This window comes from Chrysemys picta, chromosome 21, assembly GCF_011386835.1.
Source record: "Chrysemys picta bellii isolate R12L10 chromosome 21, ASM1138683v2, whole genome shotgun sequence".
NCBI classification, from domain to species: domain Eukaryota; kingdom Metazoa; phylum Chordata; order Testudines; family Emydidae; genus Chrysemys; species Chrysemys picta.
The window spans coordinates 10,430,937-10,457,320 of NC_088811.1; the positions used below are offsets into that span (position 1 = coordinate 10,430,937).

The 26,384-nt window shown below is 51.1% G+C and overlaps 1 protein-coding gene across 6 annotated transcripts; it reads left to right on the plus strand.

Moving 5' to 3' along the window:
• Positions 1-996: 996 nt before the first annotated feature.
• On the plus strand, positions 997-25,297 carry H6PD (hexose-6-phosphate dehydrogenase/glucose 1-dehydrogenase). Of its 6 annotated transcripts, XM_065575162.1 has the most exons (8): positions 1,093-1,148; positions 2,880-2,942; positions 7,622-7,820; positions 8,423-8,717; positions 11,000-11,656; positions 15,403-15,520; positions 17,421-17,690; positions 18,409-25,297. In XM_065575162.1, the coding sequence occupies exons 5-8, from the start codon at positions 11,030-11,032 to the stop codon at positions 19,764-19,766; spliced, it is 2,373 nt and encodes a 790-aa protein (XP_065431234.1). In that variant the 5' UTR covers positions 1,093-1,148; positions 2,880-2,942; positions 7,622-7,820; positions 8,423-8,717; positions 11,000-11,029; the 3' UTR covers positions 19,767-25,297. The 6 variants fall into 6 exon arrangements, with proteins under 6 accessions (XP_023960100.2, XP_008165484.2, XP_065431234.1 ...); XM_065575161.1 differs by lacking the exon at positions 8,423-8,717 and having other exon boundaries at positions 1,094-1,148; XM_008167262.4 differs by lacking the exons at positions 7,622-7,820; positions 8,423-8,717 and having other exon boundaries at positions 1,060-1,148.
• Positions 25,298-26,384: the final 1,087 nt, after the last annotated feature.

The window sequence follows — 26,384 nt, forward strand, 5'->3', positions numbered from 1 at the left end:
GTGTGACATTATCATGTTGCATTGTGTCTGTTGTCATGCTGCAATGCAAATAATGCAAGGACACATGTCCTAGGCATCCTCAATCTGTGTACAAAGGTCATCCGGTTAAATTGCAATGTCATCATGTGACAGTGCCTCGCGGGACATGGGCGGTAGCTTTCAGACCTGAGAGCATCCTGCAACCAGTGAGTCCCCACTCCCCAACAAAACTAGATCTCTCCTGCAGCTATTGGGTAGCAGCCCTGCCCTGCCCAGCCACTCATAACATGTTTAGCATAATGGTAATGTAAACCACAGACAAATAGAGACAGAAGAAAATCCACTGTTTGGGGATGGTAAGTTACTGAACATCAGGACTGTGTATAGATCAGTGCATGCAAGGCCAGATTTCCCAAAGAGTTCATTATTAATAATTATTTATTATTTGTATTATCACAGAGCCTAGGAGCCCAAATCATGGTTCAGGACTTCACTGTGCTAGGTGCTGTACAAACCCAGAACAAAAAGATGGTCCCTGCCCCAAGGTGCTTACCCCCAAAGACAAGAGACAACAGCTAGATGGGGGACTACAAGGAAACCATGGGATATGGTCAGCCTGACAGGCAGTGATCTCAGCACACCAGCAATCTAACGGTTGTCAAGTTTTTTGTAGGCAACATGGCAAAGGAGAGTTTGGTGGAGGGATTTGACGGCGGCTAATGAGATAGCTTTGGGGATGCTAACTGGGAGCTTCTCCCAAGCCTGTGGGGCAGCGTGGGAGAAAGCACCCACAGCTTTGTTTCAAAACTTGACAAGTCCCATGGGCTCTACAGCTGCTGGGAACTTTTGGAAGTCTGACCAGCTTCATTTAAGTGCTCAGCTAGGAGCTAAAATCTTTTGTTGGTGGTGGTGGGGGGAAATCTGGCCCCTCTGAGACTGGAGCTGCCTAGTTTGGGGGCCAGACCCACCCTTGCAGCTGAATTCCCAAGAATCCACGTATACAGTCTTTCTGCCCCCTCCCGCCTCTCAATAGCGGGAGCCAGTGCAGAGTGAACCATAGACTTTACTAGCAGAGGCGGAGCGGAGCCCTGTGCGCCGGTGCGGGAGGCGGAGCCCGCAGCTGCAGCCGGCCCGGCCCAGGGAGGTTTTCCCGTGGCTTGGCCCTTCGGGTGAGTACGGGGGGAGGGGGCTCGCGTATATCCTGGGCGGCGGGGCGGGAGTCCCTGCTGGGGGGTCCTGCCCGGCTGCTGCGTGGGGCGAGCCGCTGCGAAACGCGTGGTGGGAGCAGAGCCAGCTGCAGCGCCGTGCACTCTGCCCAGCTTGCAAACTGCTGGGGACCCAGGGGGATGGACTGGTGTGCGGCCAAGCGTGGGCAGGCTGGGCTGTCCCTGCACAAGAGCCCGTGTCAGCTGATGGGCTGTGGGTTTGCAGAATTAGACTTGGATTTGGGGTGAGCCCCACTCCTAGGGGAGATGGGGGAGGGGTCAGCTAGCTCTTTTTGGGGAGGGAGGAATATGGGGAAGTTCTTCCCCTCCCCTGTCTTGGGCTGTGTGTGTAAGAAAGCACCATGGTCAGGGCTCTTTCTTCTTGCACAAGTCAGTTTGCAGAGTGCACTTGGTTTCTGTTCCGTGGAGGATTCTGGGACGGGAGGAGGTGAAGGGAGGAGCTCAGTCAGTCGTTTATGGGTAGGGAGATTGTGTGTGGTGTGTGTGTGTGAGGAGTGATTTATTTATGGGGTGTGGGTTTTGGTGATGCCTTGTCGAGGGAAGGGAACAAAGTTACGGTATTTATAAAAACGAGGAGTCCGGTGGTACCTTAAAGACTAACAGATTTATTTGGGCATGAGCTTTCATGGGTAAAAAACCCACTTCTTCAGATGCATGTAATTTTCACTCCATGTATCTGAAGAAGTGGGTTTTTTACCCACGAAAGCTTATGCCCAAATAAATCTGTTAGTCTTTAAGGTGCCACCGGACTCCTCGTTGTTTTTGTGGATACAGTCTCACATGGCTACGCCTCGGCTACTTGACAAAGTTATTTATGTGTAGGTTGTGCGTGTGGTGTACGTTACAAGAAATACCCCTCTTCTAAGGTAACTTTTCCTTAGGTCTCACCTAAGGAAATACACTTCCCCATCTCTGCCTTGGTAACTCTCTGGTTTGTTTTATTGTTTTTGGTAAATCATTTGCTAGTTATTGCCAATTATGACACTGGTTACCTCTGTGCATGGTTCCACAACCTTGATGAAATTCGTCTCCTGCCTCCTTGCTGCTTAGGGGTTTAACAAATAAATTACTGGGTTGGAATCAGCCTGAGGAAGGCAGATGAGGAGTATTTTAGATCTTCACTTAGACACACTGATCGGAGTAGCAAGAAACGCTAACCCTTGTATTGCCAACATTTTGCCTTCTGTGTCATTGAGGAATAGATGCTACATTGATTGGGGCTTTTATAAATGCGAGTCTGCCCCTCCTACTCGCCGGAAATTCTGTGATTCAGTTTTCTGGGGCTGGTGGCCTAAGCTCTGTCTCCTTTGTGTGAGGCTTGGAGGTCACGGCTTTGTCAGAACAGTTAATAGAAAGGATCAAGTGCTCATTTGAATCTCTCCTTCTGTACTTAATGGGATCTGGGGCATTAAACCTCTGACTTTTCCAGGAACTGATGGTGCCAATTCAACCCATCTCTAATACTCCCCCGTGCAGAAGGCTGACTTTTTTTTCCTGATTCTCACTCCCTCTTGACGCTTTCCTTCGTGTTTTATTGATGCCCAGCCTTACAGAAGGATTAAGCCATGCTGCGTTGTGCTGTGTATCTCTTCAATGTTTTGCGGAGCAGACTGAATGCTAATTCACTAGTGAAAACCTGCCACTCAGTGATCATTTTGTCATTTTTTCATACAGCGACGAGTTGGGTGATTGAGACTTCTATCCAGTCGTGACAGTAGCTGCTGTTTTCCCAAGGCTGTAAGTGCTTTTCTTTGGTCAGAAGACTGTGTGTGTGTGTGTGTGTGTGTAAAAGTGATTAACAGGTGATTTTTCTCTGCAGTGCTCTCCCAGACCAACCCAAATCAATCTTACTCCCTTAAAGAGCCCAGCACTAAAGACTTCGGTGTGATCTGTGTCGTACTGTGCGTGGCTTTTTGGTTAGCAGAGGCAGAGAGTTTGGGAGAACATATTTGGCCCTGATCCTGCAATCACCTGCACTAGTGGATCTGTAATGAAAAATTGGGGCCTAAGACAGTCTTTCAGCCTCCCTTGGGTACCCCATTGGACTGCTAACCTTGAAGACAACCCGTAGTTTGACAGATCATTGCAGGATGAGGGCCTGAATGCGTATGTCACAGTGGTTATGGCCAAGTGGAATGCTCTCAGTATGGGTCCTGAACTGCTGCGAGCAGTGACATCCAGGGTGAGAAAGCCCTTGGAATTGGTTTGCTGGGCAGTAGGGTCTAAGGCCTTCATCCTGCATCCATGCATGGCAGCGTTACCCTCAGTGGACTGCCTGAATGGAGTCACTGCAGGACAAGACTTTATGGCCATGTTGTAAAATCCATTCATTTTAATCGGGCTGTTTATTTTCAGGTTTGTGGTTGTCAGGGTGCTTCTTATAACGGGGGGGACACTTTTGCACCAGGGCTGCCTTATGCCCATTTGATAGCAATTATTTTGGTTTTTAAGTTTCGGGAATTTACCCAGATAAACCCAAACAAGCTATTCTTCAACCAGAATAAGAATGTCTGCACAGGGGCCTGCACCGGTTTAACTAACCCAGATTTAAAATGGATTTAAGTTAAAATGTTGCAACTTTCTCATATAGCTAAGCTGTAGGTCACATGGGAAAGGAATCCTTCTTGGGTAACATAATCCTGTCTGGTTTTATTTTTACATGGGTCCTTTTTGTTATATGATATTACAGCCAGGGCCGGTGCAAGGAAGTTTCGCGCCCTAGGCGAAACTTCCACCTTGCGCCCCCCCCCAGCCCTGCGGCAGCTCCCCGCCCCCCCTCCACCCTGAGGCGCCCCACCCCCGCGGCAGCTCCCCCCCCCCCGCGTCCCGGGGAGCCGTGCAGCAGCTCCCCCCCCGCCCTGAGGCACCCCCCTGCGGCAGCCCCCACCCTCTGGCCCGGGGATCCGTGCGGCAGCTCTGACCCAGGGGGACACCTGGGCTGCCGGCGGCGCGCTGACCCGGGGAACCCCTGGGCTGCCTGCCGGCGGCTCGGACTCCCTCTCCCTCCCAGTGCAGCGGCCGCTGTAAAAAAAAAAATAATAATTGGGGGCGCCGCTTTTTGGCACCCCCAAATCTTGGCGCCCTAGGCAATCGCCTAGTTGGCCTAAATGGTAGCACTGTCCCTGACTACAGCAGTAAACCAAGGGAACTGGGTTTATTCTGTTGGCTCTGGGCACAGCAGGGCGGTGTTTTGCAATTGGAAGTATTGAGTAACCAGTTTTTAGTTGGACTGGAAATGTGTGAGACTGTGTAATTGAATCCCCCAGGAGTCCACTTGGCTTAGGGCAAGTCTATGCTACCATGCTATATTGGCGCAGCTGCAGCGCAGCTGGTGGAGACGCGCGCCGCTGATGGGAGAGTGCGCTCCTGTCGGCATAATTACTCCACCTCCGCGAGAGGCGGAAGCTGTGTCCGCGGTAGAGTGTCTCCTGCCCACAAAGCGCTGTGCACACAGGCACTTCTGCAGGCAAAACTTATATCGCTCAGGAGGGTGGTTTTTTTTCCACATCCCTGAGCGACAAAAGTTTTTCCGACATAAATGCGAGTGTAGACGTGACCTAAATTAGCTTACTTACACTGGTGTAAGACCCTTCTGTAGACACACTTAAACTGGTTTAAAGTATGCTCACCCCAGTTTAATTCAGTTACCAAATTGAGCTAAATCAGAATGATGCACTTTAAACCAGTAAACGTGTCTACAGTAGGGGTTTGCACGGGTGTGACTAAACTGACTTTAAATTGGTTTTAATGACTTCAGTACAAATTGTCTAATGCAGTGGCTCTCAACCTTTCCAGAGTACTATGCCCCTTTCAGGAATCTGATTTGTCTTGCCTACCCCCAAGATTCACCTCACTTAAAAACCACTTGCTTACAAAATCAGACCTAAAAATACAGAAGTGTCACAGCACACTTACTGAAAAAATGCTGCCTTTCTAATTTTTACCATGTAATTATAAAATAAATCGATTGAAATATAAATATTGTACTTACCTTTCAGTGTATAGTATATAGAGCAGTATAAACAAGTCATTGTCTGTACGCAATCTTAGTTTGTACGGACTTTGCTAGTGCGTTTTATGCAGTCTGTTGTAAAACTAGGTAAATATCTAGATGAGTTGATGTACCCCCCGGAAGACCTCTGCATACCCGCAAGGTTACGTGTACCCCTGCTCGAGAACCACTGGTCTAATACAGAGAAAACTTCCGAAGGGTTATCTTAGCTTTGGGATGCCCAGGGTTTTGATGCCCAAACTGTAGCATCACAGATTCTAGTCCCTATGGGGGTGGTTTGTCTTTCCAGTGTTGGAGTTGATAAATGATGCCCTGTAGTTTATGTAGGGGTATTTCACACACAGCTGGAGGCACAGCGGGGGACGCAGCACCCCAGCCCCTAACTGGATGACGCAGGACTGCGTGGGTCAAATTTAAGCAAGTGGTGTTGTGACCTGGCACACGGTGTCGCAACACCACTCAGATTGGGGGCAGCCGGGCAGGTAACCTGGCCCCCCTCCTTATGCCCCTGTATGCAGCTGAGATCAGAGAAGATCTCATGGCTTTTTATTATAGGACTCGAAGACTGTGCCAGGGTCCTTAGCCGAAATCCTTCCTCATCCCGTCTCAGCTGTCATGCACTATATTGTGTTCTAGGGGGCTAGCCCCCTGCACCCCACAAGGTAGGAGCATTTCACTTATGCTCTATCTAAATACATTTGAAGCACTCTAGGGTTAAATAGAAGTTGCTGATCCAGATACAATAATATTATTCTATTATATTTCCATAGTGGAAAGAAAGACTATCATGTACACATGCAAAATAATCACTCTCTATAATACAGTGGACAAGGGGATTATGTCCCATGCTTTTGGCCCTGTGTGGTTGTCAGTGCACTTTGATGGCTGCATAGAGGTTAAGTAGCCAGTGGTGAAGAAGTAAGTAAGGAGGGAGGGGTAGGAGAGTTACAGTGGATGGCTGGGGAGAGATTGATGAGTGAAGATGTATTTTGTAGGAGCTCCCAGGAGAAAAAGAATTCATCCCAGACTGTCTCCTGAGAGAGCGTTCCACACTGTGGTAAACGCTGAGGCTATCTCCTGTTTCCCTTTGCTAAATGCCGACGACATAGGTCAGGTTAGACCTGCTCTACCTGTGTTCAGCTAATGTGTGACATTCTTCCTCTGCAGCCAGGGGGCGTTCTTTCCTGTGTGTGAAAAATGTCAAAGAAACGCCTTCTGTGCTGCTCTGTGTACCTGAAAACCCCACCGATCAGCCAGGGCTGGGGAAAAGGACATTAAGTAGTAGTACAGCGGCACTGAGAGGCTCCTGCGCGTATAGGCGCTCATCGCGCTAGGTGCTGTGCATTCCAGTAAGAGGAGACAGTCCCTGCCCCAAATTGCTGATGGGCTGAAATAGACAAGACAGACAAAAGGTGGGCGAAGGGGCGTGGTGGTGTTCCTGTTTATGGCTGGGGACCTGAGGCACAGAGAGATTAAGGCCTTGTTTACGAACGCAAGTTGTAGCGCTTTATCTTAACTGGGATAGAGAAAGCAGCACAACACCCAGTGTGGATGCAGTTACGCTGGTGGAAAGGTGCCTTCTACTGGTATAGCAATTCCTGTGGGGAAAAGCAATGAATGATTCCAGTATAAGACACCTTTATACCAATATAACTGGTAGGGGCGATACTGATTGAACTAGAAAAATGACATCTCTCACGAGGGTCACATTCTTATTGGCTTAACTGTGCATAGACAAGGCCTCAAAGTGACTTGCCCAAGGTCATGTAAGGAGGCTGTGGCGAAGCTGGGGCAAGAACTCCGGTCTGTCAAGACCTACACTAGTGCTTTTCCTCCATCTTTCCACACTGTCTTTCCTAATCTGCAAATTCAGCTCTGATCAAGGGCATTCAGAATTTCAACAGCATCAAACCCTTAATTTATTTTATTTGTGTGTGTGTATTAAAATGTACGCTTTTCTTCACTCCGTTTTTGTGACTTCGGGCAGGCTTTTCTTAAATCCCTCTCACTGAAGGCTCACTATAAGCCATTACCAGTGCTTCTCACTAGGAGGGGGAGGTTTGATTCTCAAGTGTCTTAACTAATCAGATGAATGTTTCAGAGAAAATTCTTGGGAAGTTGGACTTCCTGCATGGGCCAGCATTTCACACATCTGCCGCTAGCCTAGATGCAAATATTTAACTTTAACCTTGGTTTCCCTCCAACTCTTTTAAATAAAAGATCAAGAATCCATGATGGGGAAAAAAAAATCTCTCCCTCCCACCCCCATCCCTGGACGGTTATGTAAAAGGAACTTGGTTGGACCAATGAATTTGAAGCGCCGGGTGGGGACGGGTACGGGAGCATTTTTTTTTTCTCTGCTGGGAATGGGAGGTTCAGGTTTGCTGTTTCCTCCCCTTTACAGAAAGTGCTGAGCTGGCTTATCGTTAACGAGGTCTCTTGTTTGTCTACCTATCGATCAATTTGCTAGTCCTGAGTGCGCTGGCATAGCCTGTCTCTGGCTGCAGGAGAAGAAAGATCTGTGGTCAGGAGTTAACAGGCGGAAGTCAGTTTCCAGAGCACTTTCACCACTGCAGTCTTTGCAAAGTCCTTGTGTTACTGGGGTGAGTCTGCTGGGTGAGACCAGTGTGTGTTTTAATCACGTTTGTTCACGATGGAGCCGTGAAGATTTCCTGGGGCTCCCTGTGTTGATTTAGTGAAAACACTAGCGCTGAAGAGGAGACTTTTCCTTGGACCCCATTAGATGAACTGTGGTAGGAGGGTGGGACTCGCTCAGCCCGCTGCTGCGCAGGGGGTCAGAGTCCAGGTCCTTTGTTCCAGAACCAGGCCCTGAAGTGGGGCTTGGGGAGGAGGAAGGGAACGGATGTTGGTGCAAGGATCACTGTGTGTTGGGAGAGAGGGGAACTGGCTGCTGTAGCCAGGAATTCTGGGAGCCTGTGGAGAAGCCTTTGTTTCCCATTTCTGCCTACAAAGTGGTACTTGGGGGCTGCTACATCTCCACTTTCTATCCATTCCCAGCACTCTGTGCTGGCACTGCCAGAAACATTTCATTGAGCTGCCAAGCTCCAGGCAGAAGCTGGAGGAGAGGGGAGATCGCACAGGGATGGGGTGGGGGGGAGTTTGGGTTTTGTTTCTCTTCCTTTGTCTTTATCCTCCAAACCTACCAGCTCTCCCTCACTCCATTCCCCTTCTCTCCTCCCTTCAGACGCAGACCTGCCCACTCCGACTCTCCTTCTAGGTAGCCTTGTCTACACCGAAAGATACCCAAGGTTGACAACAAGGGCATCTGAGCCAGTGTTGAACGTGGTTTGAACAGCAAGTGTAACCAGGACAAGCTGGTTTGGAAACTGGGGTTCAAACCAGCTCGGAGCGCTCAGTCCAGTAATCAGAAGCCTTGCTCTGCCTGACACACGTGGCCAGAGCATGTTAAACAGAACATGGCACGCTCCCCTTACTGGCACCCAGCTCCCCACTCTGCTGATGTTTTGGGATGAGGAGAGGTAAACTAGCCCAGAATTGGCAGAGCAGGCAGTGGGGTCAGGGGAAACTGGCAGCAGATGATATGAGGCTGTTGGGGGAGCAGGAGAAAAATCCTAAATACCCAACACTCCCATTTCATGCAAGAATCTGAACAAGACCAGTCCTTACACGTGACCTATATGGCCTGAATGGGTACTGTTGGGGTCACTGACGCCAGAGGAAACAGGCTTAAAAAACCTGCATCCTTCATTATGGATCATTTACTGTATTGGTGGAGAACGGGTATTTCCTGTCTGAGGAAAATGAACCAAATACCCTGGAGTGACGCTCTCTGCATGGTAGAGCAGAGCCCTGGTGTAGTCTTGCTGTAAAAAGAAAACCGGGTTGTTTCAAACCCTAAATGTGAATGGAAATATTGTCACCTTTTTTTTTATTTCTGAAATGATATTTTGCCAGGCCCATGCACTGGAGAAATCCATCCTGACCAGCTGCTGCAGGAGAGCTAGAAAGTGAAACCGACTAGTTTCATTGCACCAAATGCAGAATGTGCAAAAAGCAAACGGGGTCTGTGGTGTCAAATACATTTCCTGTTTCACTGAGACACTTGAGAAACTCGCTCAGTAAGGCCTGGTCAAAACACCAGTTTTGTACTGGTGTAACTATGTCAGTGAGAGATATGATGTTTTTACCTAAGTAGTTAGGCTAGTACATAAACTACGGTGGGCACAGAGTACAGGAGTAACTATAGTGGTCTAAAGCATTGTTATACCAATATGACTGTGGTCGCACTTGGGGGTGTTCTCATGCTTTAATTAAACTGGTGTAGTTAAAGCGACACAACTTGCTGTTGTAGATAAGGCTTAGCTGTGTGCAATGCCATGAAAGCCCTGGATTATCTCAACTGTGCTATAATTGTGGCTGCTGTCCAGTAATGCACAACTCCAGGAAACTAGGTGAACAGCGCGAGATAACAACTGATGCAATAGATTATGAATCAACCGTTGTGCTGTCTTCATAACTTGTCCTTCTGGGTTCTCTCTCCTGGTTTCCCACATCACTGCCTTGCCCAAAGAACAAAACCTGTACTTTCGTCTAAAAAATTGCTTGTATTTTGGTCTAAAGAAAACAGAAGCAAGAAGGAACAAAAGCTAAGTTTATTTTGGAGAGTGGACTGTGTTCATCTCTTCTGTTATAGGCTGTAGCAACTCCGGGAACAGAATGGGGGATCTCTGCAGACAGGCAGAGTGCTTAGAGATATAAAGGTGCAAGTACACACAAAAAATGCATCACTGATTCATAGCTACATATACTAGACTTGTTTCATCAGACTGATTGGTCCATTTTGGCTTATTGGAGCCTTATTCAGTGTCAGTCATGGGGACATAGTTACGTGCAAGTCTTATGGCTGCATATTATCGAAGTGAACCGAAGAGCTAGAAAAGCAGGAATCCCAGTTGTGGCGCCTGTCTCTGAAGCGCTGTGACAATATTGATGCAAATCGGTGCCAAAATGGAAGAAAAGCCCCAAGCAGGAAGTAGCATCCTGCATGCATTGACGCACACGTTTGTTTGCAGCAGACACTGAAACTCGCGTAAGAATGGATTTCATTTCCACAGCTCAAAGCCAGCGACTCCCACTCAGAAACCTCACCATGTAGGGGTTAGTGCTGACGCAGCAGGAAGGTCTCCAAGGCAGGTGCTGTGTTCTTCTTTATGTTTGTCCAGAGCCCAGCCCTGATAGGGGCATGTGGACCCTGTAATGCAAATATTTGCTGGCAATAATCATAAACTCTGTCAAACGGGGGGGAAGTGACAAGGCTTCCTGCACTAATGCAGCCTTATTGTCCTGTGCAGCCAGCCACACACACGCACGCAGTGCTAGCCCATTGGGGGCCCTAAGCAGGGATATTTTGGGGGTCCCCCACATACAACACATTCTAAAAAAGTGAATAGAGGGCCCCCTTGAGCTGCTTGGGGCCCTAAGCAATTGCGTAGTGTACTTATGCCTAGTGCCGGGTCTGCCCACCCTATTGCTCAGTGTTGATGGCATTGATCCGCTCTACTCCAGGAGATCTGGTCTTCCTTGTTGACAGACGCCATCTGGTTTATGCAGCATCCGGGACCTCAGCTTTAATCACTCCCACCTGTGGCAAACCAGGAGAGAGACTTTTGGGGAGAGGAATCCAGGTGAAAATTCCTGGCTCGAGTGCTGTGGAAGAACCAGCACCCGGGGTTGTGGTTTGTGGCATTATATTTTGTGCTAATGTAGCTTGATGTTTCCCTTCTCTTCTCCCATCCCCTAGGTTCCCTGGGTCCTTGTCTCCTCCCACAGGATGCTGAGGGCAGCCCTGTGTGCCGTCTTTCTCTTAGGCGTCCTGCCATCATTGGCCAAGGAGTCCCGAGGGCATGTCTCAGTCGTCTTGCTGGGAGCCACGGGGGACCTGGCCAAGAAGTACTTGTGGGAGGGGCTGTTCCACCTCTACCTGGACCAGGTGAGCAGCGGCCACAGCTTCACTTTCCACGGGGCTGCGCTGACGGCGCACGAGCCAGGGCAGGGGCTGATGTTTGAGGTGCTGAAGAAGCTGGCCTGCCCGTCGGACGTGTCCCCCGACAGGTGCGCTGTGGTCAAAGACCAGTTCCTCAAGCTGAGCCGGTATCACCAGCTGAAGACGTCCGAGAACTACACTGCCCTGAATCGGGAGATTGAGACCCTGCTCCAGCAGGAGGGGCTGGAGGAAGCCGGCAGGATCTTCTACTTCTCGGTGCCGCCCTTCGCCTACGCGGAGATCGCCCGCCACATCAACGGCAGCTGCAGGCCGCGCCCCGGAGCCTGGCTGCGGGTGGTGCTGGAGAAGCCTTTTGGCCATGACCTCAAGTCAGCCCAGCAGCTGGCCATCGAGCTGAGGACTTTCTTCCGGGAAGAGGAGATGTACCGGGTGGATCACTACCTTGGCAAACAGGTGAGCAGATTTGGAATGACTCTGTTGCCATGCTGGATGGGGTCTCGGTGGGGTGGGAGCTTGGATGGTGGGAGGGCCCTAAATTTCAGGCGTTCATTTAATGTGGGCAGCAGGCTGCCAGGTGCACCAATCACAGCCCAACTAAGCTGCTCACCTAGGTTGCTGGAGCAGTGAAGTGACCTGGAGCCTATTAAGTCTTATTATCACTGTTCATTTGGCTGGTACCTTGTCCCCTTCACCACGATGCGCAGGGCTGGAGACTAATTTGCAGCTAGCTGGGACCCAGTGAGGCTGTCTTGGTTCCTGTTGATCTGACCGTCTTGTGAAACGAGGGCCACATTGGCTTCTCCTCACTTATTAATACTACTGGTCTTTGCCCAGCTGCAGAAAGGATCCATGACTTATATTCAGCATCAGCAAAATAAACCATGTGCGCCCAGCACATGGACGGTAAAGGGAAGGCAGGGAGGGGGTGGGGTGCAGGCCACAAGCTGGGTATTTCCACTCTCCCTTTGGGTCTGAGGGTGCGGCAGGATTTTAAACATGCTGGGCAGAACCTGGAGCCTCCCCCTCAAAATCTGGCTGGGTCCTCATGTGCAATTTGTATCTAACAAATGTAGGGTTGGTGCAATAATATTGTGAACTGTAGCTGTCGCTCGAGGGCCATGTCAGGTGTGTGTGACGTCACTCGCAGGCCATGATGTCCCATTCCCATCAGACCTATGGAGTTTGGAGACACTCGTGGGTGGCTTCATTGCTCCCACGTTTCCTCTTAGCGAATGCCAGCCTGTCTGCGCGCTGCATGTCCCTGGACTGTGTTACCCTGCAGCGCCATAGGCGTGCATGGTGCTTTGCAGATGCCGAAGAAGGCAAGGTGCCTGAGGAGTCGAGAGTCTGGTGTAGATCAGGGCAATACAAACAATTAAGGACTAGGCGCAAGAGTACCAGAAAGTGGGTTATCAAGGTCTATGTTTTCTCCCCTGCTCCCACCCCAGCCATTCCTGAAGGGCTTATAGCTACAGATCTCCTTAGGCAGCTTCTCTCTTCCCTTTCTGCCTCCAAGCAAGAGGGTTCAGCCCCATTGATGAGTTTTGTGCTCTTGGCTCTTAGTTTTTGTCTTGACTGGCCTGTCCTTTGCTTAATAACGGAAGCAGGTTGGCCTTGTGGCTACGGCACAGCCACTGTGAGTCCGGACTCCTAGATTCATTTCCAAGCTCTGCCTCCTAGAGGCGCAGTGACTTGTCCTCTCTGTGCCTCAGCTTCTCCATCTGCAAATGAGGATGGTCCCTGCCTGCGAGTGGATCCCTGTTTATGAAGCGCTTAGAGCTCTTTTACTGCTCTCACGGCATATCTGGATCCTGCCCCCTTCCCTGGTGTCTGAGGGGGTCCATCTCCCCTTGGGATCCCAGGCAGAGCAGTTCAGAGCATGTTTCAAACCCTGCCCTTGCCAAAGAGAATGTGTCCAGCCCACTATTCCGGGCTGCAGCCAAGTGACCTTGCAGTGACTGGCCATTACTCTTCCCCTGTACTGCCGGCCCATCTCTCACCGAGGAAAATGCAGAGGCCGGACCTTTTCATGCCCAAGTGATAAGGGTCAGGCTTTTTTGTTCTCCTCCTCCTAGCGAGGTGGCCACATATGGAGGTGGGTGAGATGCAGAATCCATCTGGTCTTCCAGTCAAGGTCAGGGCTTATATTTCGCTGAGTAAGCAAACCCTTCCCTTCCACGCAGGCCCAACCTCTGAGCACCAGCTTCTAGAGGAGGCTTTTAATTTGATATGATGTGCTGTCACTTTTTTTTTTTTTTTTTTTTAAATGATCAGCCAATTTTTCAGGGGCTGTGCATCTGTGCGAGTGACTGCAGCAGGGACAGAGTGGGGAGGGGGTGTAAAAGGCAGTGAACGTAGCCCTGCGACAGAGGAAGTCACACTTCTGCTCTGGGCTGGAAGAGGGTGTCGGGGCAGGAAAGGGGTTCATCACTTGATTCTCTTGAGAATCAGGACTGTTCCCTCATCCCCACCCCCATGAGATCCTAGCCCCCGATCTATGGCCTATATGCTCTCTGGTTTTGACTTTGTTTGTCCTTTCCCCTGCACCAGATATTGCCACATCCAGCAGGTAAATTGCTGGTACAGACCTGCTTGGGGTCAGGTCCCCTAATTGGAAGGCAGCTGACACACAATCCAGGTGATTGTATCTGCCACACTGGGAGACATCTTTCTCTCCCTGTCAATCCTGCGTACCCAGGGGCTCGGTAGCACTCCTCTAGCAGTAGATGGATAGAACAGGGTTCTCTCTTGGATCTGCTGGGATCTTTCTGATAAGGAACTAAGAGGGGATCGCCATTCTGGTGGCCCATTGTGCCGCTACCCCATCTTTTGAACTATAAACATGAAGTAGGGAGCGGTACCTGATCAGGATCTATCCTGAGCTGGGAGACCAGTGTTAACATCCTACTTGAGAACCAGTCCAAAGATGCAATGCTTTAATGTTTCCCACTTTGTCCTCAGTTTCTTCTGCCTTCTTCCAGGGGTTCCCAAGGAACTCCAAATTATCCACCACCCACCCACAGTCCCACTTCCCAGCACCTGTTATCCCTGTGAACCACTAGTTTGGGAACAGCTGGGTTGCGCCAGAGACGTGATGGTTAGCTTTATACGGGAGTTTTCCTGACTTTGTGCCTCTTGACCTCCATGGGTTTTCAGCACATCTAGCTCTGATAAGGCCGGTCAGCTAGAGATACTGGGGTCCTCTACATACAGAGGTAAGTGTCGCTATCCACATGTTACGGATGGGGAAGGGAAGATACTGGCCCAAGGTCCCCAGCAGGCCATTGTCAGAGCCAGGAACAGAACCCAGGTCTTCTGACTCCCAGCCCAGCCCCGCCCCAGATCCACTAGACCACAAGTGATTTGAGGGCCACAGTGCTGCGCCGTGGTGGATCAGGTTGTTGAAGACCTCAGGTGACCTTTCCCTTCCCTCCCCTTCCCACCCGGCCTTCCTCAGCCAGACGACAAGGTGTCACTTTCCGTAGCCGTGGAGTGGGCTGAGCTGAAGTTTCACTCTTGACCCCAGAACACAGGGCTCTGAGAACATGCCGCTGCCCTGTCCAGATGTGGCATCTGAGCAGCCGTAGGGCCCCTCGAGGGAACACGTGTGAGGTCAATGCACTGCGTTGGCCTCAGTGTGCTGGGACAGCTCCTTTTCGAAATAGCCTTATTCCATCCATGGCCCCATGGTCCGGTCACAAGGGTGCGTGTCTGACTTCAAGGAGAGCATCTCTACTGGAATTTTTTTTGCCCTAAGTGAGAACAGATGGCTCAGTGATGTACGCGTCCCTTTGATCCGCCTCAACTCCTTGGAACCCCGGCCTGCAATCTTAGCAGGGTCTGACTCGGCCATTTGCCCTTCCGAGGGAGAGAGGCTGAGTGTCTTGTGTTTTGTGTGGGAGTCTTTCCGATGAAACTGTAAAACGTTTGCCTTGTCCAGGGAGGTCTTTTGTGTCTGTCCCACGTGGACATTAGAGACCCCCCCCCCCCCCCGGTACTTTCTGCAAGAGTCGGGCTTTACCCTGCAGTTCTTGTGCCGATTTCCCCTCTTTCTCCCCGTGCCGTGTGCTCCCTAGACCTCAGACAGGGCTGCGTTTCAGGCTGGATGGAGCAGTGGGATGGGAGATGCTCTAGAAATGCTGCTGGCTTTGGATTTTTGTTTTTAATGCTGATCTTTCCCTCCCTCCCTCCCTTCGCAGGCTGTGGCCCACATCCTGCCTTTCCGAGACCAGAACCGACGGTTTCTGGACCCAATCTGGAACCGGCATCATGTGGAGAGAGTAGAGATTGTCCTGAAGGAGACTCTGGATGCTAAAGGTCAGGGAGCCTGGGCTGAGCTAGCCGGGGGGAATCTCTCAGGACCTGGGTGACTTTAGTGTATCTCTGTGAGAGCGACCCCTGTGGCTGAATGTTGCAAATGCATGAGAAGGAGGCCAGGTGGGTAGCTGAGCGCTGTCGCTCTGCATGGGCACTTGAGAGGCAGAAACTTGATTCCCAGTCACTGCTGTTACCTCCCTCTGCAGGAGGGGGAACCTGCCCCTTCCTCCTGCTGCAGAGTTCGGGAGCCTTTCACATCAATGCCCAGAGACCCTGAGTTCTGCTGCAGAGGGACTCGGAAAGGGCCTGGTCTGGGTTCAGGTCTCATTTGGTGCTGTGGTGTGAAAGTTTAAATCAGGGTTCGGCTGCTGCAGCTTTTGCCCGAGGGAGCGACTCGCACTCACCAGGCCGTGCTCATCCATCCCGGCACAGGGGCGTCTCTCAGCAGCCGTTCGGAGAGGGAGAGATGCTGGATGGACGCAGCTGCAATCCCGGCCTGCAGGGCTCCAGCCCCACGCCGCAGTGCTGAGCGGAAAGCACTCTGGGTTGGGCTGCCGGTGGCAGCAGTTGTGGGGACACCAGGCGCCCTTATTTCCGCAACATCAGGATTGTGTGTCTGCTCCCCTTTTTCTCCCTCCCCTGCTCCTAGCCACCATCCACGCGTGTTAAATAAGATAACTCTTAAAGCCTGGTCATTGATCATTTGACACTCCCCCTCCTCCCCCCCCACCCCCCACCCCCACACACACAGCCCCCCGGCTTCCAGAGAGGCTGCAGCATTGATTGCGTTAACAAATGCGCCTTTGGATTAAAGAGAGGAAGACAAACTATATCAAACCAAAGGGGAAGCCCAGGGCAGGGGCAAGGTCTGCAGCGCTTGGTCTGCAGCGCTTAGCCTGCCCCTGACCAGCTAACAGGAGGCTTTGGTTGGAATCACCTGCATTTAATAGGACATCGTCCTTCTCCCTCCCGGCCCCAGTAAGAAATCAGCCCAGGGCAAGGCACGTCCTGTATTGAAACAGGTAAAGCCCGACTCTTGCAGAAAGGGTAGGGCTTAAGTTGATGGTATGGGGGAGTATTCAGCGGCTCAGAGTGGGCTATGCATGGAGTGGTGGATGGAAGGGGTCCAGTGTAATGCAGACAGCTGCTGCTCTGTTGACCTGGTCCGTTGCTGCAGAATTGCGAGGGGTAACCAGGTTTGTTCTGATCCCTCTGTTAAGGCTTTGATGTGGATTCACACTCCGGCTAGAGACCCCGGGCTCTGCTGCCCTCCCCCCTGCCCCTTGAGATGTGCCCATCGTTGCTGGGGTGAAAGAGACGCCCGGCACTGCACGGTCTTGCGTTCCTTTCCCAGCACGTGGGCTGGACGCTGATCCCAGGCTCAGACTGAACACGGACTGTGCTGCCGGCCTGCTCAAGCAAAGCCCCCTCCCCATCCCCACTGAGCTCAGGAAGCCCCACGCAAGGCTGTAATTAGGGTTGGCCTAAGTCTACATTGGTGCCTGAGGACAGAGAGGATTTGGTGCCTCCTCTCAGCCCTTCCACTCACCCAGCTGGCCAACCCCGCCAGCCCCCACTCTCCTGTTCCTTCCTCCAGCGGAGGTCCCGCTTGCTGCTCCAGTGAGGGCAGCCGGTCCTCTGGGAATCCTTTATCAGCTGCGGCAGCTTCTCCTGGGAGGCCCCGCTGCAGTGTGCGGGGCTGAAGGGAGTTGCTGAGGTGCCCGCAGAGGCAGCTGGCGTCGTACCCAATCTGGGGCTAGAGACGGCTCCGACCCTGGGCCTGTCCCTTCATTCCCTCGAGCACCAATATTCAAGCTCCTTTCATGTGCTGGGGGCTGCAGGGGGGTTTCTTTTTTCTGCCGCTCTGACTGCTCGTCTCTCGCCTCCTCGTTGCACTCAGGCCGCACCAGCTTCTATGAGCAGTACGGGGTCATCCGCGACGTGCTCCAGAACCACCTCACCGAGGTCCTGATGTATCTCGCCATGGAGCTGCCGGCCAACATCAGCAGCACTGAAGACGTTCTCCGGCGCAAGCTGCAGACCTTCAAGGCATTGCAGGGCCCGGAGAGCACCAGCGCGGTGCTGGGTCAATACCAGGCCTACGCCAGCCAGGTGCGGGAGGAGCTGCAGAAGGCACAGGACTACGTCAGCACGACGCCGACCTTTGCAGGTGGGGGCAAGACCCAGGCTGATGACTTCATAGGGCATAAAGGCTGAGGCGGGTGGGGTGGGGTCAGCGCATGGGACTAGGCGACGGGGAGAGCGGCCAAATCCTAATCCCAGCTCCGTCACTTCCTCTGTGGCTGTGGGCCAATCACTTAACTTCTGTCTCTGCTTCCACGGCTGTAACAAGGGGACAGTAGCTGCCTTGTTTATTTCTAGGGCATCTGTCCCTGTGGGACCTAAAGAGCCCAAGGTCCAGCTGCCCAGGGCCCTATAAGGATCTGTTGGCCCATGAAGCCACATGTGGAATTATTACTATAAATGTCGGGGGGGGGTAGGAATTCATTCTATAGTGCCTCCCTTCACTGTATGGGGGCCGTTCCATGTCTCCAAAAGGTAAGAACCGGGGGGTTTCTCTGGGGCCGGTGGACCTCACTTCATCACAAGGCCATCTCTGGCCATGCTGCACGAGCTCAGTGTTTTGATTCTTGGCTAGGGAGTGACGTGACGGCTCATCCGTGCTGTCCTAAGGGGTAGCTAGGCAATCTGAGGAACGTGGTGGGCTAATCGGGAGGGAGCAAGGCAAATCTTTGGGGACCGGGAGAGCAGTGACTGGCAGGGTGATGGGGAGGACTGATTGTGGTGCCAGGGAGACTCCGGATGCCAGGACCCACGCAAGGAGAATGGTGCTTGGGCTCGGGCCTGAGGTTCCCCTGTCATTTCAGGTGTGTTGATTCAGCTAGACAGCCTGCGGTGGGAGGGAGTCCCCTTCCTCCTCACCTCTGGCAAAGCCCTGGACGAGCGGGTAGGCTACGTCCGCGTCCTCTTCAAGAACCGGGCCTACTGCACCCAGCGCGAGAGCCTGAGGGAGGCAGGGCAGAGCCAGTGTGGAGCCAAGCAGATTATCTTCTACATCGGGCACGGGGAGCTGAGCTGTCCTGCCGTGCTGATCAGCAGGAACCTCTTCAAGCCCATCATGCCAGAAGGCAGCTGGAAGGAGGTGGTGGATCGCCCGCAGCTGCGCCTCTTCGGGCTCCCGCTGTCTGATTACTACGTGTACAGCCCCGTGAAGGAGAGAGAGGCTTATTCTGTCCTCATCTCCAGCATCTTCCATGGCAGGAAGGACTCCTTCATCACCACTGAGAACCTGCTGGCTTCTTGGGAGTTCTGGACCCCACTGCTGGACAGCTTAACCCAGCAGGTCCCACGCTTGTACCCGGGGGGCCTGGAGAACCAGCACCTCCTGGACTTTGAAATGGTGGGCAGGGAGCTGTCCTTCACGCTGGAGGAGCCGGTGGAACTGCTGCACATCGACGGTCAAAAGCCGGGCGACTACAGAACCATCCAGGCCAAGTTTCGGCAAAGCCCCTTGGTCTCGGCTTGGCCGGAGGAGCTGATCGCCCGGTTGGCATCAGACATTGAGACGGCAGCAGCCGAGGCTGTGGCACGCTGCGGCGAGTTCCACCTGGCCCTGTCGGGCGGCTCGAGCCCCATTGTCATGTTCCGGCGGCTGGCGACCCACCACTACGGCTTCCCATGGAGACACACCCACTTGTGGCTGGTGGACGAGCGCTGCGTGCCGCTCGCCGACCCGGAGTCCAACTTCCGCAGCTTGCATGACCACCTCCTCCAGCACGTCCGGGTGCCCTACCTCAACATCCACCCCATGCCGGTGCACCTGAACCGGCGGCTGTGCGTGGAGGAGGATCGGGGGCCAGAGCTGTACGCCAAGGAGATCGCAGCGCTAGTGAACAACGCCAGCTTGGACTTCGTGCTGCTGGGGCTGGGCTCGGACGGGCACACGGCCTCGCTCTTCCCGCGTTCATCCAGCGGCCTCGAAGGGGCCCAGACGGTGGTGCTCACGGAGAGCCCCGTCAAACCCCACCAGAGGATGAGCCTCAGCCTGCCTCTCATCAACAAAGCCAGGCAGGTGGCCGTGCTGGTGATGGGGAAGGGGAAGCATGAAATCACAACCCAGATGAGTAGAGTGGGGCAGGAGCCCAAAAAGTGGCCTATTTCAGGGGTCAACCCCAGCTCTGGCCAGCTGGTGTGGTACATGGATTATGATGCTTTGCTTGGATGATCTCTTGGTTTATCCTCCCCTCACCGCCTGTCCCATTGCCCCCTGGAGCCTTGATTTTCCAACACTGCACACAGGCTCCTGTGTTTACAATAACAGCTCCTGCTCTGAACAGTCCCTCTAACTTTTGTGAAGATCCATTGGCTGTAACGGCTCTGTCATCTGAGCCTAGAAAGGGGGGCGGCTCAGCGCTCAGAGATCAGCGTTGTATTCCTGACTTTACCCCTGACTGTTTCTGGGACCTTGGGCAAGCCACGTCGCTGCTCTGTGCCTCAGTTTCCCCCACACCCTATGGGGTTAATAATACCTACCTACCTCGCAGGAGCCATCCAAGACCACTCTGATTAATTGCCTGCAGAGCTCTTCAGGATTCTCAGAGGAGAGGAGCAGAGAGAAGCGCAGTGTTACTGACTGCTAATGTTCACCTCTGATCAGACAGGCTGACAGAAGCATTTTCACGGTGGCCAGAGGCCCAGTCACAGTCCCATTCAGATTGTGCTCTAGTCCCGTATGTGCCAACCCTTTACTTCAGCAAAATACTGACCATTTTCCCACTCTCTTCCTCTATGGAGTCTCCTAGGGCTGGTCTACACTGGGGGGGGGGAGGGGGCGGGAATCGATCTAAGATACGCAACTTCAGCTACGAGAATAGCGTAGCTGAAGTCGACGTATCTTAGATCGACTTACCTCGCGTCCTCACGGCGCGGGATTGATGGCCGCGGCTCCCCCCGTCGACTCCACTTCTGCCTCTCGCCCTGGTGGAGTTCCGGAGTCGATGGGGAGCACGTTCGGGGATCGATTTATCGTGTAGACGAGACGTGATAAATTGATCCCCGATAGAGGTTAGTACCCCTAGTCTAATGTCTTCTGATGCAGTTCCTGTTTTAGAGCTCTCCTGTATTGGCATGTGTGGGGCCTTGCTTCATTGTAAGGGCATGATTGGGTACAGTCATTGGGCACTGGAGTTTTCCAGACCCTGCCTGCTTGCCTTATGCCATCCACAGGGATTTGTCTCATATTAACCTTTGTCAATTGCATTGGCCCTGTTATTGATTCCACCTCCTCCCCCTGCCCTCCCCTCCCCCCAAACAAAGAGAAACAACCAGTCCCCTTCCCTACATGGCTGTGTTTATGCAGCCCTGGAAGCTGCAGACACCCCGGGACCATCCCTTGTGTGACCAACACCGCCACCTCCCTGGCACTGAGCTGTGTGCCGAGTGCCGGTCTGAGGCTTTAGAAATTGTCCTGGTGCACAGGCGTAGCTGTCAGTAGCAATTGCTGCTCTTCCTAAATGGGAAGCCAGCACCCCAGGGGGATGGAAAAGGCAAGGGAGTTTTAGGTTTTCAGGATTATGGGGATTGGGCTGAGAGCATCGTGGCTCAGCTCCCGTTATTCTGGAGATGGCATTTGTCTGCGGCGTGACGTTACTGCTGCACGAAGCTCCCCTTGTCAGAGGATCAGGGGTGGAGGGCAGAGTTAGCTGCAGATGGAATTGGGTCTCCTTAAATATCCTGAGGTGCCTTTGTGTTGTACTCCCCGGGAAGAGCCCTCCTCCGCCCTCAGGGGCAAGCTGTGGCATTGTTCATCTCCCCGCGAGGCAGCTGTATACAGTACTACGGTCTTCAGCAGTAATGATCCCGACACCCCAGCGCTTACGACAAGGATACTGCCGTGACCAGGCTGTTACTCCAGGGCACTGGGGTGCTGTTGGATAAGGGGAGGGAGTTTTCTGTCTCCTGGGTGTTTTCTAGCCAATCCACACATTGCTGTCACCGCGTAGGGAGGACACGTCCTTTGAAAACATCTGAGGGAGGACAGAAGAGCATAGACCAACTGCACAAAAGCGGGGGGGTGCAGTCCTGTTTAGTAAAAGGGGGAAGAATCTTTAGAACCCTCTTTCCCCCACTGCCTAAATTCCGCCTTGCCCATATGCTGCTCGTCCTTTATATAATCCTTAGCCCCATATACTCTTGTGATGCTATGGCCTGCTTTAGTGGGCTATTTACTATGGAGTGCAGGAGGAACGTTCTTTTTTTAGATAAGGAAACCCGGATTCTGCCGACTGCACTGGGAGATGTTGAGCTGCTCTATGATCTGTTTAGGGGGTGGAGGTAAATCCCCCCCCAAGCATTGCAGGGCCAGGAGTACAAGACAGAGCTGTAGGAACCCAGAATAGGGACTTTCTACCAGTTCCTGGCAAATCCAGATCCTCTGGTGTCTGATCCGCACCCAGCAATGCCACATCCTTGGCTGGCAGAACTGGAGAAGGGAAGAAAGTGGCGGTTTTCAGAAGGATTTTTAGCAGCCCCTTTTTGGGGAGGGTGAGTTGCTGGCTGTTGACTCTCTGATGTTTGCAGCTAGTGAAAGAATTAGTTGTCCGGCACTCCAGTCTTGTCGGAGTCCAGATGGACGTCGTCAGTCAGTGACGGGCGCGACTGGAGTTCAGTGGAAAAGCTGGAGTCTGACACAAGATGGCGCCCTGACCAAACAAACCAAGTGGTGATAAATTGTGTGTATTTTCCAAGTTTGAGCCTGAAACCAGGGGAGGCTGCGCCTGTCCTGCTTGCGAGATTCTCAGGAGCCAGCCCTCGTGACCGACTCGGATGTGAAATGCTGATGGAGTGGGGAGGGAGGAAAAGTCTATCCAGGGGTCTGGGAGGTGGATACTGGGGCCAAATTCTGTCTGACTTGCACCCCACTGAACTCTATGGACATTGGTGGAAGAGGCAGTCAGGGCACAGGCAGACCGCTAGCCGTGTTGATGCTGCATAAGCTGGGAAGGAGTTGGGATTCGGAGTATAACAAGGGCTGCAGGACATTTCTTCCTGTTTTTCAGAGTAGGACTTCACTGTAAGCTGGTTTGGAGTTCTGAGAATATATAGATTTGTTGCGGGGGTGGGGTGCGTTGTCAAGGTGCTTCAAAGAGGGAAGGCATATGGCTAACGAGAAATATCCAGCGTTAACAGAGTTAATACCAAAAAAACCGTGGAAGGGATGTAAAACCCCTCCTCTGCTGAGTCAAGCCAGCCTCTGACTACTAGAGATCAGGAGGAGATGTAATGTGGGGGGTCAGATTATCCCACATCTGCGGGGGGGCGTCTCCTGCACCTTCCTCCAAAGTATCGGATGCTGGCCGTTGTCCGAGACGCGGGGGACATGGGTCACCTTCAGTCTGGCTGTTCCTGTGCACCTGTGTTCCCACTCCTGCTCATTCCAAATGGCTTTTATTGTAACACGCAATCCTCTTTTAATGCTGTGGATAAAAATAAAATGGGGAAGTTCTTGAGAACCAATCCCTTGTTTTCAGACCCGGGGCAAACTAAGGTAGTGAGAGCAGTAAGCTGGGGTGGGAGACGTGTTCTGATCGCAGTGAAATTCAGAGCTGAGGCTGCTTTGACGTCTGCCACTGAGGTCGTTGCACCAGTGCAAGCATCTAGTGCGGAAAGACCAAGCTGCAGTTTGCACTGGTGCCTCTGATCAATCTGGGATAAATGGCTCTGCTGCAAGTAGCTTGGCTTGTCTACATTAGGGAGGTTGCACTGGTGTAGCTACATCATCGGCTCAGATCCCGAGGAGACAAAGGCTGTCTAATCAGATATGAGCGTGGATTGGAGCTACCTCCTCCATGGATTATAATGGCAGGCGGGCCTACCTATCAGCCTCAGAGCAAAGGGTAAGCGTAAAGCATTGTGTAGTGGGGAAACCCTGGTGGTTGCTTTTAGAAGGGACGATGCTGTGGCTTACTGGCATTAGAAAAGGTTTTTGGTCTTCCTCTTCTCCATCGTGTCTCATACCATCCGCTACATTGTTTTCTCCAGACAGAAAATCCTCCCACCTCTGAAAGCATTAACATAGAGTGCCACCGCCATCACAACCCCCTACGATAGGACCTTGTCACGGGGTGCTCCCTTAGCTATCCGCTGTGCCTCACTTCCTGGCCTGCTTCCATGGTCCCTCAGTCCCAAACCAAAGAGAGGATACAGGTATGCTGCAGGCAGGGCTTTCCATACAGCTTCTGAGCTCCCCCCTTCCTGATCCTCCCAATTACTGCCAGTTATTCCAGTTGTGTAGTAATTACCCCCCAGGTGCTCATAATCTCCTAATAGAAAAGTGGTTAACTGCTTCCCGCTGAGCCCGTAGCCTTTCCTTGTCTGCAACAACGTCAGTGCTTAGGGTGGTGCTGCTCGCCCTCTGTCACAGATCTAGACGAACACAATTCCCCCTGCTCTGCTGGCTTGAAGTGCCAGGTTGCTAACAAACACTGCTAATTCCAAAATGTGCCCCCGGGGCTGAAGCAGCCATGTAGAGGAGGAGGTTTTAGGCCTGGGATGGCTGAAAATTCAAAGCTTCATTTTTCTTTGTTAAACAAAATGAGCTGTTTTACCTTCAGCTTCATTCAAATGGCGTGTGTGGTGCAACAGGTTTAATGTAATTAAAAAAAAAAAAAAAGGGGCGCGGGGGAGGAGATTCCAGGAAAATAAATGTAATGGCTATCAGCAGAATTTCTCTCGAGATCGGAAGGGATTGTGACATTGGAGGAGTGGCTTAGGGGGTGGAGTGTTTCCTTGATTCTTTTTTTAATAATTTGGCTGAAATTTTTTTAAATGACTAATGGTTTTGAGGTGCCCCACTTGACACCTCAAAGAGGCCTGATTTCTCAGAAGTTGAGTGCTCAGCTCTTTCTGAAAATCAGGACCTCTTAAGATATATTAGGTTGGGCACCCCAAAATTGTGACTAAAACCTCAGGTTTCCCTTTATAAAATTCCAATAGAAACTTTGTACGTCAGTGTATCCTTCGTTAGTAATTGTGCTCTGGAATATATCTGTGTTGTATTCTTCACTGTATTTCTCAGGGCGATGTCTTTTTCAGAAGCATCTGTTTTAAACTCTTTAATCCTTTGTTTGTATTTGCCAAATGGAAAATAACAGAGTGGGGATAAATATTTTTAAACCTCCGAAGTTTACCAGCAAGAGATTTGGGGAGCAGGATGTGGGGGAGGGAACGTGAAACTCTAAAATAAGTCTGACACTGAAAAAGACAGTGTGGTAAAGATCTACTTCATTCTAGGCCATGGAATCAGAGTGCTAGTTACATTTTGGGAAAGCTATTAATAGAAACGGTTGATAGATTTTTATTTTCAGTGAATAGTGAGCTAGGAATGCTGTGTGCAGTTGCGTTGCTGAGTGAATGTGTGTTAAACATCCTTGCAAAGAGGAGCCCATTGAGTGACTTTTTGCAGTCATTTTATCACACCACCAATTATTTGTATTGTCACCGCGCTTTTTTTAAAAGGAAGAACTATTTCTTAACAGTGTTCATACAAAGCAATGATGTGACTGTTTATATACGTTTTTACAAAAATCTAACACTGGAAACGGGCCATTTTTCACATGGTTTAATGTTTATAAATCAAGCTGTAAACAGTTCTTTTCCTGTTAATAATGAACCATAAAATGTTTGGGAATTGATGGAAATTTATTTTTAAAAAACAAATATATATTTTTGAATAATAAAATCGTTTTTTGGCCTAAAGCTGCCTTTCCTTCTTCTTTTGTTTATCCTCTGTTTGGTGATTGCATTTAAATTGTACTGGTTCTTACAAAGACAGTAGGCCTAAATTTACAAGAGTTTGAAGAGAGTAGGTCTGCATTTTTGGCATGAGTGTTCATTTCAACTCTCTCAATTTTTGCCTGCCTAACCTGAGCCATTTTAAAAGGGCCAGGGTTTCAGAAAGTGCTGAACCATCCTCCTTCTAAAAATCAAGTCCTTTTTAAGGTGTCAGGTTGGGTTCCCAAAATCACTAGTCTTTGAAAACATAGGTTCTAATGTCCTGGAATCAGCCCTATGCTGCTTGGGGAAAATCTCCAGTGCTCTATTGATTTATTCTATGCATTTCTGTAGAAGCCATCACCATAGTATCTGGTTGCTTAGTAACTTAGGTTCCAGTGAGTCAAGATTGTGTAGTTGAATTTTAAAATTAAATCTGTAGACTGTCTTCTACAGAATATGCTGTCTGCTGAATAAGAGAATTCCAGTGCTGGGGCCGAAACCAGCTCAGTGTTCTCTGTTCCCCTGTATTCCTAACAGCCACTGCCTAGAACCAACCCCCTCCTTAGTTAGTGCCATCACTTGAAAAATTAAATACATTTTAATATGTTAGATTTTTCTCTCCAGTAAACAAAACAAAAAGGTGTAGAACCTAGTCGGGGGAAGGGTGGCGGAGGGAGGAGAGAAGGGAGGAGCAGAAAAAGAAACTGCATCATTTGGGGATGAGGAGGCAAAACGTAGAAGTTTATGCTGTTGCCCCTTTGGGGCCTAGCAGTTTGTCAGTGTTTGGGGGTAAGTTGTTTTAATTAGGAGGAGAAACTGATTATACAAGTCAGGTATTTCTTTAGTGCAATCCTGCTTATTTAAAAAGAGTGTACATAAAAGTCCTGTTTCCCTGAACACAGTAGAAACAAAAAGCGGCAAGCTGTTTCCTTGATCATAAATCCAAGTCTGCTTTTTCATCAAGTACTGTGCCCAAAAGCATCTCTGTCTCTCACTTCCCTTTGAAGGCCACACTCACCACTGCTTTGCTGGTTTTCTGCCTCTGTTACATACAGATACTTACCTGAGC